The following is a 13,096-nucleotide window of genomic DNA, read 5'->3' as shown; positions in this document are numbered from 1 at the left end:
GTACAAAACGCTCACCATTAACCAAAAGCAATACCTGATAGTGTGAGCAGCTGAGTAAAAGTCACATGCATATATCTGCTTAGATACTAACTGAACATCCTGCACCAGTAGTTAAATAGCAGCTTGGATTGAACACAAAGTACACCTGCTAGCTCTTTCGAAAAGGATTAATACTTACAAGCATCAATTAATTTCAGGACAAGTATTTTAGAAAGTTTGTGGTCACATTGCTTAAATCTACTGTTGTAAAAGTCTAACTAAAGTATTTGTTTTTAATGTTGTCAATGTGGTTAATGAAGGATCCATGCCTGCGGAGTTCTACTTGTCATGCAGCACATCACTTATGTTATGGACATATTGTCGCAACATGCGGAACAAATGTTTCACCTACTGATAATATTTTTCTTTTACATGCGGCGATGCAGGTAGACAACTTAGTGCAAACATGCACTTGGTGTTAAACAAGGTGGCAGAATATGGTTAGCCTCTTTAGCTTTTTATTTTTACCTTGATAACAGAAAGAAGATTTAATCATTTGCCACCTAGTGGTTCAAAAAGGAAATGAGGATATTTATTTTTGATGTTCCGGGACAAAAACAAAAACAACAAAAAAAAAAAAACTACCTCACTTTCATTCACTTTCAGAGTTCAGCTGAGATGAATACTCACACATGCCATGAGCTCTTAGGCAAATGATTGTTCAAGGTTAATCAACGACACACTGAATGAAGGTTGACGGATGGTTTGAAATGGTGACGGAGTCGGGCGGATGGGGTAAAATGAGCGGTATGGGGGTTGTGGAGAGTGAGTTACTGTTTTTTGCTTTTGCAATCACTGTAGCACATCAGCGACAGACCTGACCACGATGCAAGTATGATGGTAGGGGGGAAGAAGGACGGGCTTCATGCACTTTGGAAGTCGGGATGGGAGTAAGGACAAAATGTTTGCTCCGCTCGACGATGCGGTTCCCAGTAACCTTCTCCTTCCCTTTCCTCAATGAAACAGAAACAGTGACTTGAGGGGTGAAACAGGTAATGCTGGTTAGGATGCAGCAGTTCAATGCACTGAGGCCACGGCGTCAGAACGTCATACCAAAAACACAAACCAGGTTATTGCGATCGACTCGGTTCATGCAGCCAAGAGTTCACGCTCCATTGTGCATTGGACAAACGAGTTATGCGTTTCGGTGCTTTTTTAAAAAACAAACAAAAAAAAACCTTGACTGAAGTAGGAATGATGTAATGGAAAGTTTTAACTGCAACGCGGCAAGTTGCGGGTACCTGTTGTGGCTTCACGGTACAGGGGCTCGAGGTAGGAGCCCTGATGCATTCCGTACAAGCCAACCATGTAGTTGGTATTGGGATTCAATCCGGAGATGACCAGGCTTGATGCGTCTCCGGACAGAGTGAGGTTCTGTCTCTCTGCGAGATCCTCCATGTTTATTACCTCAATGACAAAGCTGTCAAAGTCTCCCCCTGTGGGGCTCCAGGATGCTGTGAAGCTGTCCCATGTAATGTCAGACAGGACCAGGTTCCCTAGCGCTGGCTCCAGCCCCGCTGGTAGACAGACAAATCAAACTGGGATCAGTTGGGTTGTAGGAAAGATCATTCTTTTTTTCAAGTTCCACTATACGACAGATACAGTCATGTGAAAAAATTAGGACCACCCTTTGAATATTTTTTTTTCAAAAGAACATACATTATCTTTGAAAAAGAAAGTTATTTACTTAAAATTTGGCCTTGTTTTACATATTGAACAAAAGATACTAATAAGATTGACTAGTCTAACCAAAGTTAGGACACTCCAACAGCCAGTGTTGGCTTGTTAAGCTTAAACAACTTTAGTGAGTCGGTTCTTGTAGCCATCTACCAGTCTGAACAGCCTATTTCAAGCAACCAAATAAGTTATAGGATCTAAAAACCAGGGCTTTGACTCAGCCCAAGAATTTCTGTTTCGTGGTGGGTTTCACCAGGTTTGCTTTGGGTCGTTATGTTACAGGATCTAATTCAACTTTATTTTATTTACAGATGCTAATCTTCAAAGAAGGTTGATTCTTTGGAGATTGAAGATCAAGTCTGTCTGCAGAAACCATGACATTTCCACCTCCATGCTTCACAGTAGACACGAAATTGTAGGTTTATGCTAAACATGTCTTGTGTTCTGGTGTCCAAATCATCGGAAAGAACATTACGGAAGATCCCAAAGTAGGTCCTATGAGGACAATTTAAAGTTTTTTGTAAAATTTTAGCATCTTTCGGTCTACTCTTGGTGTGAAATTAGCTTAGACCTGAGCATGCTGGCTGTTGTTTAGAAAATCAGGACAGTGGAATCGGTGAGTTCAGATTGTTTTGAAGCCTCTTTCAGCTTCCAGTCTTCTTTCTGAAGGCCTCAGACATGTCTTTGGATCTCACCACGGTGTTCACTTGGTCTTCAAAAGTCAAGAGTTATTCCTCTGCAGTCATATCATTTTATAAATAAGTATGATATATAAAGGTTTAATTGTTTTGAAGGAATCCGTAATTTTTTCAGGACCACTGAACTTGATCTTAGATACTCTTATGTCAAAAGAGGATGTCCTAATGTTTTCAAATTACTGTAAATATACAAACTAGACACAGATCTTTGAGGTTTTATTTTGTGTTTCTTAGCTTGTCACCTCAATCAAAAGCAAAAGTTTCAAGCCAATTTTGGGGATCATTTGTTCAAAATTCAAAAAGTGTTTATCGTTTTACCTGTTCTAGTTCTAAAAATAAAAAGTAACTTGCCATAAATATTAGGAAAAGCAACACCTTCACAGTTCTTTCCACCAAACTCACTGAGTGCTAAACCAGATCCTAAAGCAGCAGCAGACAAGAGGAGCATGAAGAACTCATTTGTGTGGGCTTAAGGAGATCATTGTTTCTTTAAAACATCCAATTTACTTTTATTTTTAGGTTTAACTTGAGACAAAAATAATAAAAAATACTGAACTCTAAAAAAATCAGACTAACAACATTAACAATGAGACTAAATATAAGTGTAGTTTAAATGTCATCTACATAAGTTCAAAATACATCAGCAGGAGGAGGAAAAACTAAAAGTTTGGTAATAACAGAACAATGACGTGGCTCGGTCTGTGGAAAACCAAATTGTTTCATTCATTAGTTCATTCTGGGTTCCTGCTGGAACTAGATCTGATTTTGCACCAGAACTGTTTTTAGTGGGGAAAAAAACAAATTCTTTCAGTAATCAGTTTTTTTTCCAAGTGCCAGTGGATTTTGGGAAACGTTTATATTTCTGTATGAAAGTCAGCCAGTTGGTGGATTTTACCCACAGATTTTGGACTGAGTAGAGGGATTAAAATCCTTGGACTCATGCTTTCTTTTCTGCCGCTCCTATTTGCCCTCATTTACTTGAATCCTTCTTTGCCATCCAAATTATATGTTAGCTTTGCCACAAGTAGAACTTAATAAACATCTTCAGATCTGTGTGTCTGACCTTCCGAAACTGAACTTTTGTAATGAAGACGAGGCAAGGAAATGTAAGTCAGGACTCCAGCAGAGTATAACTTTGTGGACGCCTGATGTTTTCTAGAAAATATACTTTGACAGAGAGCGAATTTAGCTCAAGCTAATACTGTAGAAACAAAACAATGTTTTATATCTAGTAAAAACCCTGAACTGCAGCAAATTCAGACTGAACAGCATGTGTAACCAGCAGGCTGGTTCTGTGATTAACTCATGTCAGCTGTACTGTGGAGATTCACCACCAATAAAATTCCACAATAATGGGGATATAAAGTAAGATTTTTTTGGGTTTGGTATACTGAAAAAAGTGGTGCATCTGATCAGCTTCATTCTGGCTGAATTTCATATGAGAGCCTGCAACATTTATAACCGTATAGACGGAAAGCTGTTAGCCTGAAGCATTTACATTCATTTATTTTGTTACATTTGATCAAATGTGTAACTCCACTGAATCCTATTTTTTTTATTTTGAAAATAATGTTGAAATAAATTATTAGAAAATAAATTGGTAGAAAGATAATACTAATTTATGTAACTATTTCCCATTCTCCATGTTTTCCAACTATTCAGATCAGTTTCCTCTCCATATGTAGGTAAGACGTTGCCTAAAATTTAAGCTTCATAACCACAAAAAAATAATTTGTGAAATTTAAAAAAGTGTGTTTTGGACATTATGATTTAAATTATAGTTGTTTTTATTTCTTTTTGTGTGTGTAAATTTCCAGTGTATTTCTGGCATTTATTTCCCAAAACGTTTTGGACCTGATCCAAAACGTTCCAATTTTTTTGGTCCCATTGCTGGTCAGTATCTATTCAGAGGTAAGGCAAAGAAAACCTGTAAAACAAAAACATGAACCATCTGTGGCAGGAAAGCAGCCGTTCACCCAGCATGAGCCTCTTACATGACAGACAAACAATGAGATGAGGATGATGGGGTTGGGATGATGACGGTGGCAAGAGACATTTTGCTCGGTGTACCTGTTGCAGTAAAAACTCTGAGCGGTACAGATCGCCTCCCTTCCATCAGCCCTTGCAGTGTTATTTCATACATCGTCGAGGGCAACAGCCCCTCAATTTCGGCCTTCCTAAAACTCCCGGGCAATTCGTTCGCTTGAGGCTGCGTCGCTGCAGCTGACACGGCAACCATCTCCACCAAAAAGCTGTCGAACGCGTCGTCGGGCGCCGACCACGTCAGGCTCACCCTCGTGGCGGTAACGTTGACCGCGAGGCCACTTATCAGCTCCATGCCTGAGCTTTCAATCTCAGCCCCAGAGACCATCGCATCATTTTCTGAGGGTGATTCACTGTGAACCTTGTCGACACGTTCAAGGTTCTCTTCCTCCTTGGCGGGCTCTGGGGCCGTCGGGGCTTCTTTGATGCTCAGCGCGAGAACGTCTGGGGGTGCTACAGTGGATAAAAGCTGGTTAAATTTGTGAATTTCCTGCTAAGTTTGTTGATAACTGAAAAAAACCTTGGACGAAAAATCAAACAAACAAAACAATAAGAGCTTAAATAAACAATTCTGCACAGACTTTTCTCCAAGCTCAATCTAAGCCGTTAATGACACTTGACTGGGAGCCATTAACTTCTTGAAGGAGCTGGGTAGCCCACCGCAGTGGAAGTACGCAGCTCTCTTCAACTAGCAAAGCCATGCACAGCCGCTCGGCTTCCTGCCGCTCTAAACCAAAACTAAAGAGTCAGTCGGACGGATGGACTTGTGAGTGACATTTGCCGTCTTTTCTTCTGACTGCAAGAGATTTATTAGATTGTGGGGATGGAAGTAAAGAAGTGAATCAAGTAGCAGGAAGAATAGTAAACTGGAAAAGTATTCACACACCCCTGAACCCTTTCACATTTTTTACATTCCAGTCTCAAACCTCAGTGTTCGTCGGTGGGATTTAATGAAGATCAACATAGTTTGTGTAAAAAAAAAATAAAGGGGCAGTACTGTGTATTATCCAGGCACATAGAGCCATTTTATATCACAATCAAGTAGCTATGTTAACTTCAGTTGTTTAAAATATGCTACATATAACCATACATACATACATACATACATACATACATACATATACATACATGTATATCCCATAATTTAAGAGACATTTGACTTTGTAATTTAAAGCTTTGAAATTGGGCCTCTATCTCTTTAAGAAACTCCTGCTCTTTCTGAAGTTCCGCCTTCAGGAACTTCAGAAAGCTCCTCTATTAACTCTTTAGCAATGTTTTTACTAATGTTGCACTGAGAAGTAGTTCCTATAATGAGCTCTGCAGATGTTTAGCTCCACCGGTTGTCTGCTAATTGCTGCTGGCTAGTCTGAGGAGCTCAATGAAAGAGTTGCGCTCTGTGAGGCGGAGGCTGGGAAGTGTGGAAACCGCTGCTCCGACAATCATTATAACACGATATCAAGCTCAGAAAAGTTGATTTTACATAATACTGTCTCTAATGGCAATTATTTTTAAACCAGTTTTTGGGACCCCAAAGATTTATTTATTTTTATTTATTTATTTTTTTACAAATACATATTTTGCAAGTAAACTGCTAGAAAAATCATCAAGTGAGGTGTCTTAATATTGTTGAGTTTTTATTAATATGAGCAATATTAGTGGTTAAAAGTAATTCCATCAATAGAATTTGATATAATAATTATGAATCTAGAGTATCTCCTTTAACATGTCTGCCAGACTTTTTAAACCAACAATGCAGTCATTTGTACCCACCAACATGTTGGTCTATCTACCAGTGCACTGTCATTTATTTGTAAGTGTAAAATGCAGTTTTGGTGAAAAGGGCTCCAGCCCCAGGGGCCCACGTCCTTCTACATCCGGCCCTGGTCACAAGTCAATGCTTTAGCAGCATTAAATCAATGGAAAAGCTGCTTCTACAGTCACCACACATTTAGTGACAATTCCTCCCTACTCTTGAGCCAAATAGCTCCATCTCAGTCAGACTGGATGGAGAGAGTCTGTGAACGTCAATGTTCCAGTCATGCTGCTGATGCCCAGTTTTATTTCGGTAATGGTTTAGCCTCTACTATTCCGTTTTGGACTAATCAGAATTTGTTATTCTACATGATTGGGACATCTTATGGCTTTTCACTGTCGGCCAGATTTGTGGAGTCCTTAACAAAAAAAAAGAATTTGAAAAAATTCAGGAGGTGTGAATACTTTAGCAACGTACAGTAGTGGCACGAAGCCCCTTGTAAGTCAAACAGTTGCGATTTAAAAGAGAAAAAAAGAAAAACCTCAGAAAGCAACATCCTGGTTTGACCCTGGCAGATGATAAACAGGATGAGTTCTTTGGCCTTTTTGGAAAGACAAGTCAGAGTGGAAGTGGTGTGCTCTGTTCGTATAAAGGCATGCGAGAGTGATCGAGACCACACGGCTGGTCTGTGACACACAGGGTCTGCTTTGTAACGAGAAACTGTGAAAAATTGTTCACTTAAACAAACCCTTGTACCTGAAACCGCAACAGCTTCCTGTAGTGCAGGTCCCTGGCTACTCTTTACTCCAAACAACTCAGTTTGATATTCTGCTGTCGGCTCCGGGCCGCCGACACGGGAATCTCCAGGGAGCTGGACCTCGCTCCCGTCCCGTGATATCTGAGCGTCCTTATACCGTACGGCAGCGCCGACGGAGGCGCCAGGAGTTTTTAACTCCCAAGAGAGGTCAAGTCCGTCGGACACAACGCCCGAGGCGGTCAGAGTTCCACGCTCATCCTCAGCCTCTGTCTCGGAAACCTGTGACTCTGGCGGATCTAAAATTACAGAGCTAGTGACATTGTCCTCCGAGCCTGTAGGGGTCCTCTGTTCACGGTCGTCTGAGGCAGCTAAATAAAAAGTGAAAGTGGCTACAAGGAAAAAAACAAAAAGGCACAAATCCAGACAGAATGACATCTTATCTCCAGTGCTTCCAGAGGATTTACTCAAATGTTCATCGATCTGATAGTATAAATGTATCTTTAGCTTAGACGTGATAGCTACATTTTTGCATAGTTTACATAGTCACTATTGCATAAAATGACATGTTACTCCTTAAACTTTTTTCACAAACAAAACATTGTTTTGTTTTTTTTGTTTTTTTTTTGTAAATCTCACAATAATGAAATGAGGTGAAAAAGAATGTCAGGTATGTTTTGCCAGGCGCCACAGGGTCTAATTTATATAATGGAGTATTAGGACCAGGCTGAGAATTGAACACCTCGTGAAGACATACTTGTTTTGAAAATAAGAAAATGTTTCATCTTTTAATACATCAGCAGCAGATTCATATCAGTAGCAGGACTTTGAAATGATTAAGCAAATGAAAAAAAAAACAAACAAAAAAACACGGATGTGCCAAGCTGGTCACATCAGATCTCGAAAACTCACAACTTTTTACTAATAAAAACTATCTTTTCTTTTTTTCATAATTTTGCAACTCTCCTGGTAATATTGCATCTTTATTAATATCATGACTTTTATGCTCGTAAATAAAACAAATTCTCTTAGTCTGGCCCTAGTGCTCCTTAATAAAACTACAATCTTCACCAGTTTTATAAGGTCTTCTGTTGATATATTTTTAAAAAAAAGACTAAATCAGTTTCTTATGGCTCATTTTTCGCTACACTTTTCCCCAATTTTTCAACAAGCCGCATATAAACCTAAAACCATTAACCGAAACTAATTTGTTTGAAAAAGTAAAATGAAGCATTGAAAAGATGAGCATTTAGAAAAAATATCCACCTGTAAACTTCGAGCTCTTGGGCGACCCACCTGTGGACGCCGTCAGGGAGACGGGTTTGCTCCTCCTGTGTCCCCGCTCCGCCACCAGCGTCAGCGTGTAGCTCGTACCAGGAACCAGGTTCTGCAGCACGTAGGCGCTTTCAGAGGCCGGGATCTCCACCTGCTCCGCCTGGCCGTCTCTGGACATGTACGCCAGCCTGTAGCCGCCGACCTTGGCCTGGGGTTTCTGCCAGGCGACGGTGAGAGACGTCTCGGTGGAGCGCACCTCTCTGAAGTCTCTGGGGGGGTCGAGGTCTGACAGAGGGCACGCACAGAAGCTCGCATAAGAAACGCATCATATCTCGACGTCTCCCAATGTTCTCGACATGTAATCGTGAGTTATCGGTGCTAGCGAAAGTTTTATCTGCGCTTGTATCAACAGAACGTTCTGTGGATATATGGAAGAAGTGTGTTTGGACAGCTGTGTGGTGTTTTCTCTCACCGGTTGCTGCATTTGTAGTGGCAGGGAGGCTTTCTCTTTCATTCTTCACAGCTGTCACTCCCACTCCGTACTCCGTCCCCGGCTTCAGCCCTGTAGCAGAAACAACATGGAGGGTAAATGATGATACGGTGAGAGTAAAGGCGCTCTGGAGCGTCACATTCATGCACACACAGCAAAAACACTGTTTTTTGGTCCAATTTCTAGTGTAGATTATTTCACTTATGAAATAGGAAAAATGTCTTGTGATAGCTCAAAAAATCTGCCAGTACATTATTTTAGAAATATTATGAAATTACTGACTTAAAACAGGCTCTTATATCTTGTTAAAAAGTACGACAGCATATTTGGGCCATTGGAAATAGAAAACAAAAGAGGAGTAAATTTTCACCAGAAAAACTCTGAAATTTGAGATTAATCTCAAAATTATTTAATTGACTTTCTGAGTTTTAAAGGTCAATAATTTGGTCAAAGAAAATTGTCTAGAAAAAACAAACAACTCAAATTCTGAGTTTGAAAAGTCAAAAATTTGCTACTTTTTGAAACTTATAACATTTTCTACTTTAGACACAGAAATTTCTCAAACATTTCTGAGATTAATTTTAAGTTTATTTCAAGCCAATTTTCAACTTGTCAAACTGTGAAATTTCCTTTTTTCCTTCTAGAAAATTTCTGAGTTGTTTGGTGAAAATTTACTCTTTGTTTTCTATCTCTAATACACTGTGTTTGAAAAACTTCTTGAGAGTTAGTTTTGTCTTATTTAAGTGCACTAAAATATTTACACTAGAAACTAGAGCAAAAAGCCTTGGTAAGATTTTTGTGTTTCTGCAGTTCTTTATTTTCCCATACTAACCAGTGATGGTGGCCTGTGTGGCGTGTCCTGATCCTCGTGGGAAGACTTTCTCGCCGTGAGCGGAACCAGAGATGGGACTGTATTTCACTCGATAACTGCTGACATCAGCCTGACTGTTGGTCCACTCCAGAGTGATGCTGCCATCGGTCTGAGACACAGCCTGCACGTCTGTAGGGGGATCCAGAGCTGAGGGAGCAAAAACACGGAAGTAATTAGAGAAGTAGAGCAGCTTCCGACTGGAAAATGAGAAGAATGTGTTCCAGTGGATTATAGTATGCAACAGATATTTTACTTTTTGAGTTTTGAAATATTGCTTTTTTAGCAGTAGCTGATACACCAAACTGAGAGTAAAATCCAGATTCCTACCAACAGCAAGATGAATTGAGTTCTGCGACCAGGTCAGATGTAATGCTCTGATTATTATTATTAATATTATTTTCTTTATTTAGTTATCTCTGCGATGTACTTTAAGTACATCGCATATGTCCAATAGGGACAAGAGTGTATAGAAAATGGATGGATGTTCCAATAGGGATATTTTGTCCCCAGTAACTTAATGACTCAGATCTCCACCCACTGAGGTAGAGTTGAGTTATTTTGTGCTTGGTGATAGTTTAGTTTTCCTGTTTCTGTTTTTTTAGTTTTCATTCAGTCTTTCATTTAGTATACATACTCTTATCCTCGTTCAGTAAATTTGGTAGAATTGCTTTTTATTCTTGGATTTTTGGTCCTCATCGCTGTCAATGCGCCCGCCAATAAAGTATTAAATTTTGTTCCAGGAGGACTTTCATCAGACTATCCCCGTTTTTTTGGGGGGTTTTTTGCACATATTTTAAAAGGTGTTTGCAACTGGATGTCAGCTAACTTCCTGTCTGCCGTTCTGGAGGAAATGCAGAGCAATAACCAGACACTGCTACTGGAGCAATGCCACGGCGTTAGGTTTCTGAGCTGCTGCAAACTGTGGCAATCGGAGACAAAACAAGTAGATTAAAAAAATGCTGCCGTTTACCGATCAGAGTCACAAATCGAGATGGATTAGAAGCGGTAACTAAGGCGATGAAGATCTGGTTGTCAAAAAAAATAGAAGAAGAATAGGAGGATGCACGTGATTAACTACTACACCGTGTCCTCATCTGCTCAAATCGTTTCCCATCTGGTTAGTCTCTGTTACTGTGACGTTTCCTGAAGGCAGAGCGGTTCATTGCTCATAAGCGCTCATAATTCAGGGAGTATTTACTCTTTGGAACCTGTTTTAAGCCTCGACCGAGGATGAAATGGATGAAATATCCAACTTTATTTGAAAATCTTCCATCATTCATTGTTTTAGCTCTTGTTTCTCCAGTATCATTGTGTTGCCACAGAAGAAGTTTGTTTCAGAAACATAGTGCTTACTTTCATATTCCTTAAATGTCACCCCCAAAACACTTACATGTTTTTAGTCAATGTGTCCATGAAGACACTGATGTCCTCATGACAGCTAAAGGGTTAAATGTTATAAAAATTAAACACTAGTATTCCACCTGCTCTCTGTTGACCAGGACCAGAATACAGTACCTGGGATATGATTGCTATCAAGCATAAATTAAAATGTTGTGGGCATTTTATTTATTTTTTTTTTTACCAAACTCTCACCTGTGGTAAACGTGGTGGTGACGGGGTCACTGGTTGCCTCTCCGCGCCTTGAGATGATGGACACGGTGTACTCCGTGTCCGGCCTCAGGTTGTCGGTGTTGTACTGTTTGTCTGGTGGGGAAACGTCCACCGTGGTTTCGTCTGAGGGGTCGGAGCTGGGCATGTAAAACATGGTGACCCTGTCCACCGGAGCCACCGGCAGATACCAGCTGATGAGCGCCGAGGAGTCCGTGACATCCTTCACCTCCACTTGCCTGGGACTGTCGATCTCTGTGGCAGGAGGTCAGGAAGGAGAAACGAAAGTTTTGGCAGTTTGAAATAGAAACAAAGTAAAACAAAAGCGAAAGAGAAAATATCTTAAAAATGTTTAATGATGTTCCAAGCAATATCTATGTTTCCATCCAATTGTCATTTGAATTTTGAGCAAACTTTTAAAATGTCACAAAAAAAAAAAAAAGCGAGAAAATGTGAATTAGGCGTGTTTCAATCTACCAACCATTACTTTGTCAGATGTTGACATAAACTGTGGCTGTAACCTAATCAGCCATGCAAGGCAAATGTTCGATATGTCAGAACTTATTGGGCAAATAAGTTTCCATCTCCACCTTCAGCACATTAACACTTTGAAATCACGTCACACAGGCGCAAAACCTTTTTTGCAAATATGTGGAAGCCATTTCATATTTTGCCATTTCTGTCAAACTTTTCCAACGCAATACGTCAAAATGCACATCAACAAAAAAAAAAACATTGATGAGGACCCTGTTACTCCTCCCAAAGTGACAATCAAGAAAAGTCAACGGAAATTAGACCTAACTTGACATCTGGCAGACGAAGGAAAACCTCTGATCCAAAACGGACATGCTGTTATAATGTCGTCCCCTTTCACTCCAGCCTCATGTTTACTACCTGCTAAATCTCCCGTGGTAACATGTAGAGGAGACCTCTGTCATTCATATTTTAGATCCACGTTTTAAAAAACCTCTGGGAGGTTGACGTTCTGAAAACTTTGAGCTCTCTTTTATCAGTCACTTTCTGGGATTTGCGTCAAGTTTCAAGCTACCCAAATAAATGACATCGGCTATGAAATGTGGGGTCCAGAAATCCAGGGGGCTCCCTCACCGCAGACCTTAAAAACCATAAATGGCTTTGCCAGACACACATCTGAAGATGTTTGGCCTGGCAGGATTACCATTGCGTAAGGGCCTTGGAAGGATTTTATAACATCTAGTATTGGGTATTGGAGCAATAAAAAAGTCACTTAACAGATGATAGCAGCTACAAAGAAGAAAAATTACAGGTACGATGTAGCCTTGTGAACTAATCAGAACCAACATAGATTTCCTGTTGTAATTCTTCTCATTATTATGGAATTTCACTCAGCAACATTAATTTACTTTTTGTCAGCCTTTAAAGACGCCTGGTAACTCAATACTTTTACTAAGTGCCAAGAGCTCTTTATAACACCAAAGTGCTTTCGCTGAATGATTAAACCTTTGCACTGATGAAGACCTTAGAAACCTACTGGTGGTGACAGTTTTGGATGTTTGGGGGCCTCTGGTGTTGTTCTTTACGATGCTGATGGAGACTTCATACTCCTGTCCCGGTCCGAGCCCAGACTGGAGGAAGTCGGTTTGGGAGGGTGGAAGGACGCTCACGACTTTTCCGTTTTCTTCTTTCTGCAGAGAAAGGCAAAACAATGGAATAAAAGAAAAAAATATCCTCCAGAGAGAACAAACTAAATTTATGACTGCAGCAGTTACTGAATAGTTCATATCATCTGATGAATACAAAGTACTCATATCTTAAAGAGATGCTTGACGGGAAAACATCAAAAGAAATTGAAGACAAGCATGCATGGGGACAAAACACAAGCAGTTTTTGCACTTACACTAATATTTGC

The 13,096-nt window shown here is 40.1% G+C and overlaps 1 protein-coding gene across 8 annotated transcripts in view; it reads right to left on the bottom strand.

Moving 5' to 3' along the window:
- The window catches only part of tnca (tenascin Ca), a 62,965-nt gene that overhangs the window by 16,692 nt on the left and 33,177 nt on the right, over positions 1-13,096 (bottom strand). For 3 of the 8 annotated variants that reach the window (XM_016662763.1, XM_016662761.1, XM_016662766.1), the window contains 8 exons: positions 12,719-12,872; positions 11,194-11,463; positions 9,562-9,747; positions 8,712-8,801; positions 8,261-8,524; positions 6,967-7,356; positions 4,485-4,910; positions 1,281-1,556 (listed from right to left, as the gene is read on the bottom strand). In XM_016662763.1, coding sequence (XP_016518249.1) covers positions 1,281-1,556; positions 4,485-4,910; positions 6,967-7,356; positions 8,261-8,524; positions 8,712-8,801; positions 9,562-9,747; positions 11,194-11,463; positions 12,719-12,872 — 2,056 coding nt within the window. The remainder of the gene's footprint in view (positions 1-1,280; positions 1,557-4,484; positions 4,911-6,966; positions 7,357-8,260; positions 8,525-8,711; positions 8,802-9,561; positions 9,748-11,193; positions 11,464-12,718; positions 12,873-13,096) is intronic. The other 5 variants (XM_016662764.1, XM_016662767.1, XM_016662765.1 and 2 more) reach the window with 3 other exon arrangements.

This window comes from Poecilia formosa, unplaced genomic scaffold, assembly GCF_000485575.1.
Source record: "Poecilia formosa unplaced genomic scaffold, Poecilia_formosa-5.1.2 Scaffold389, whole genome shotgun sequence".
Taxonomy (NCBI): domain Eukaryota; kingdom Metazoa; phylum Chordata; class Actinopteri; order Cyprinodontiformes; family Poeciliidae; genus Poecilia; species Poecilia formosa.
This window is presented reverse-complemented; position numbering and strand designations above follow the sequence as displayed.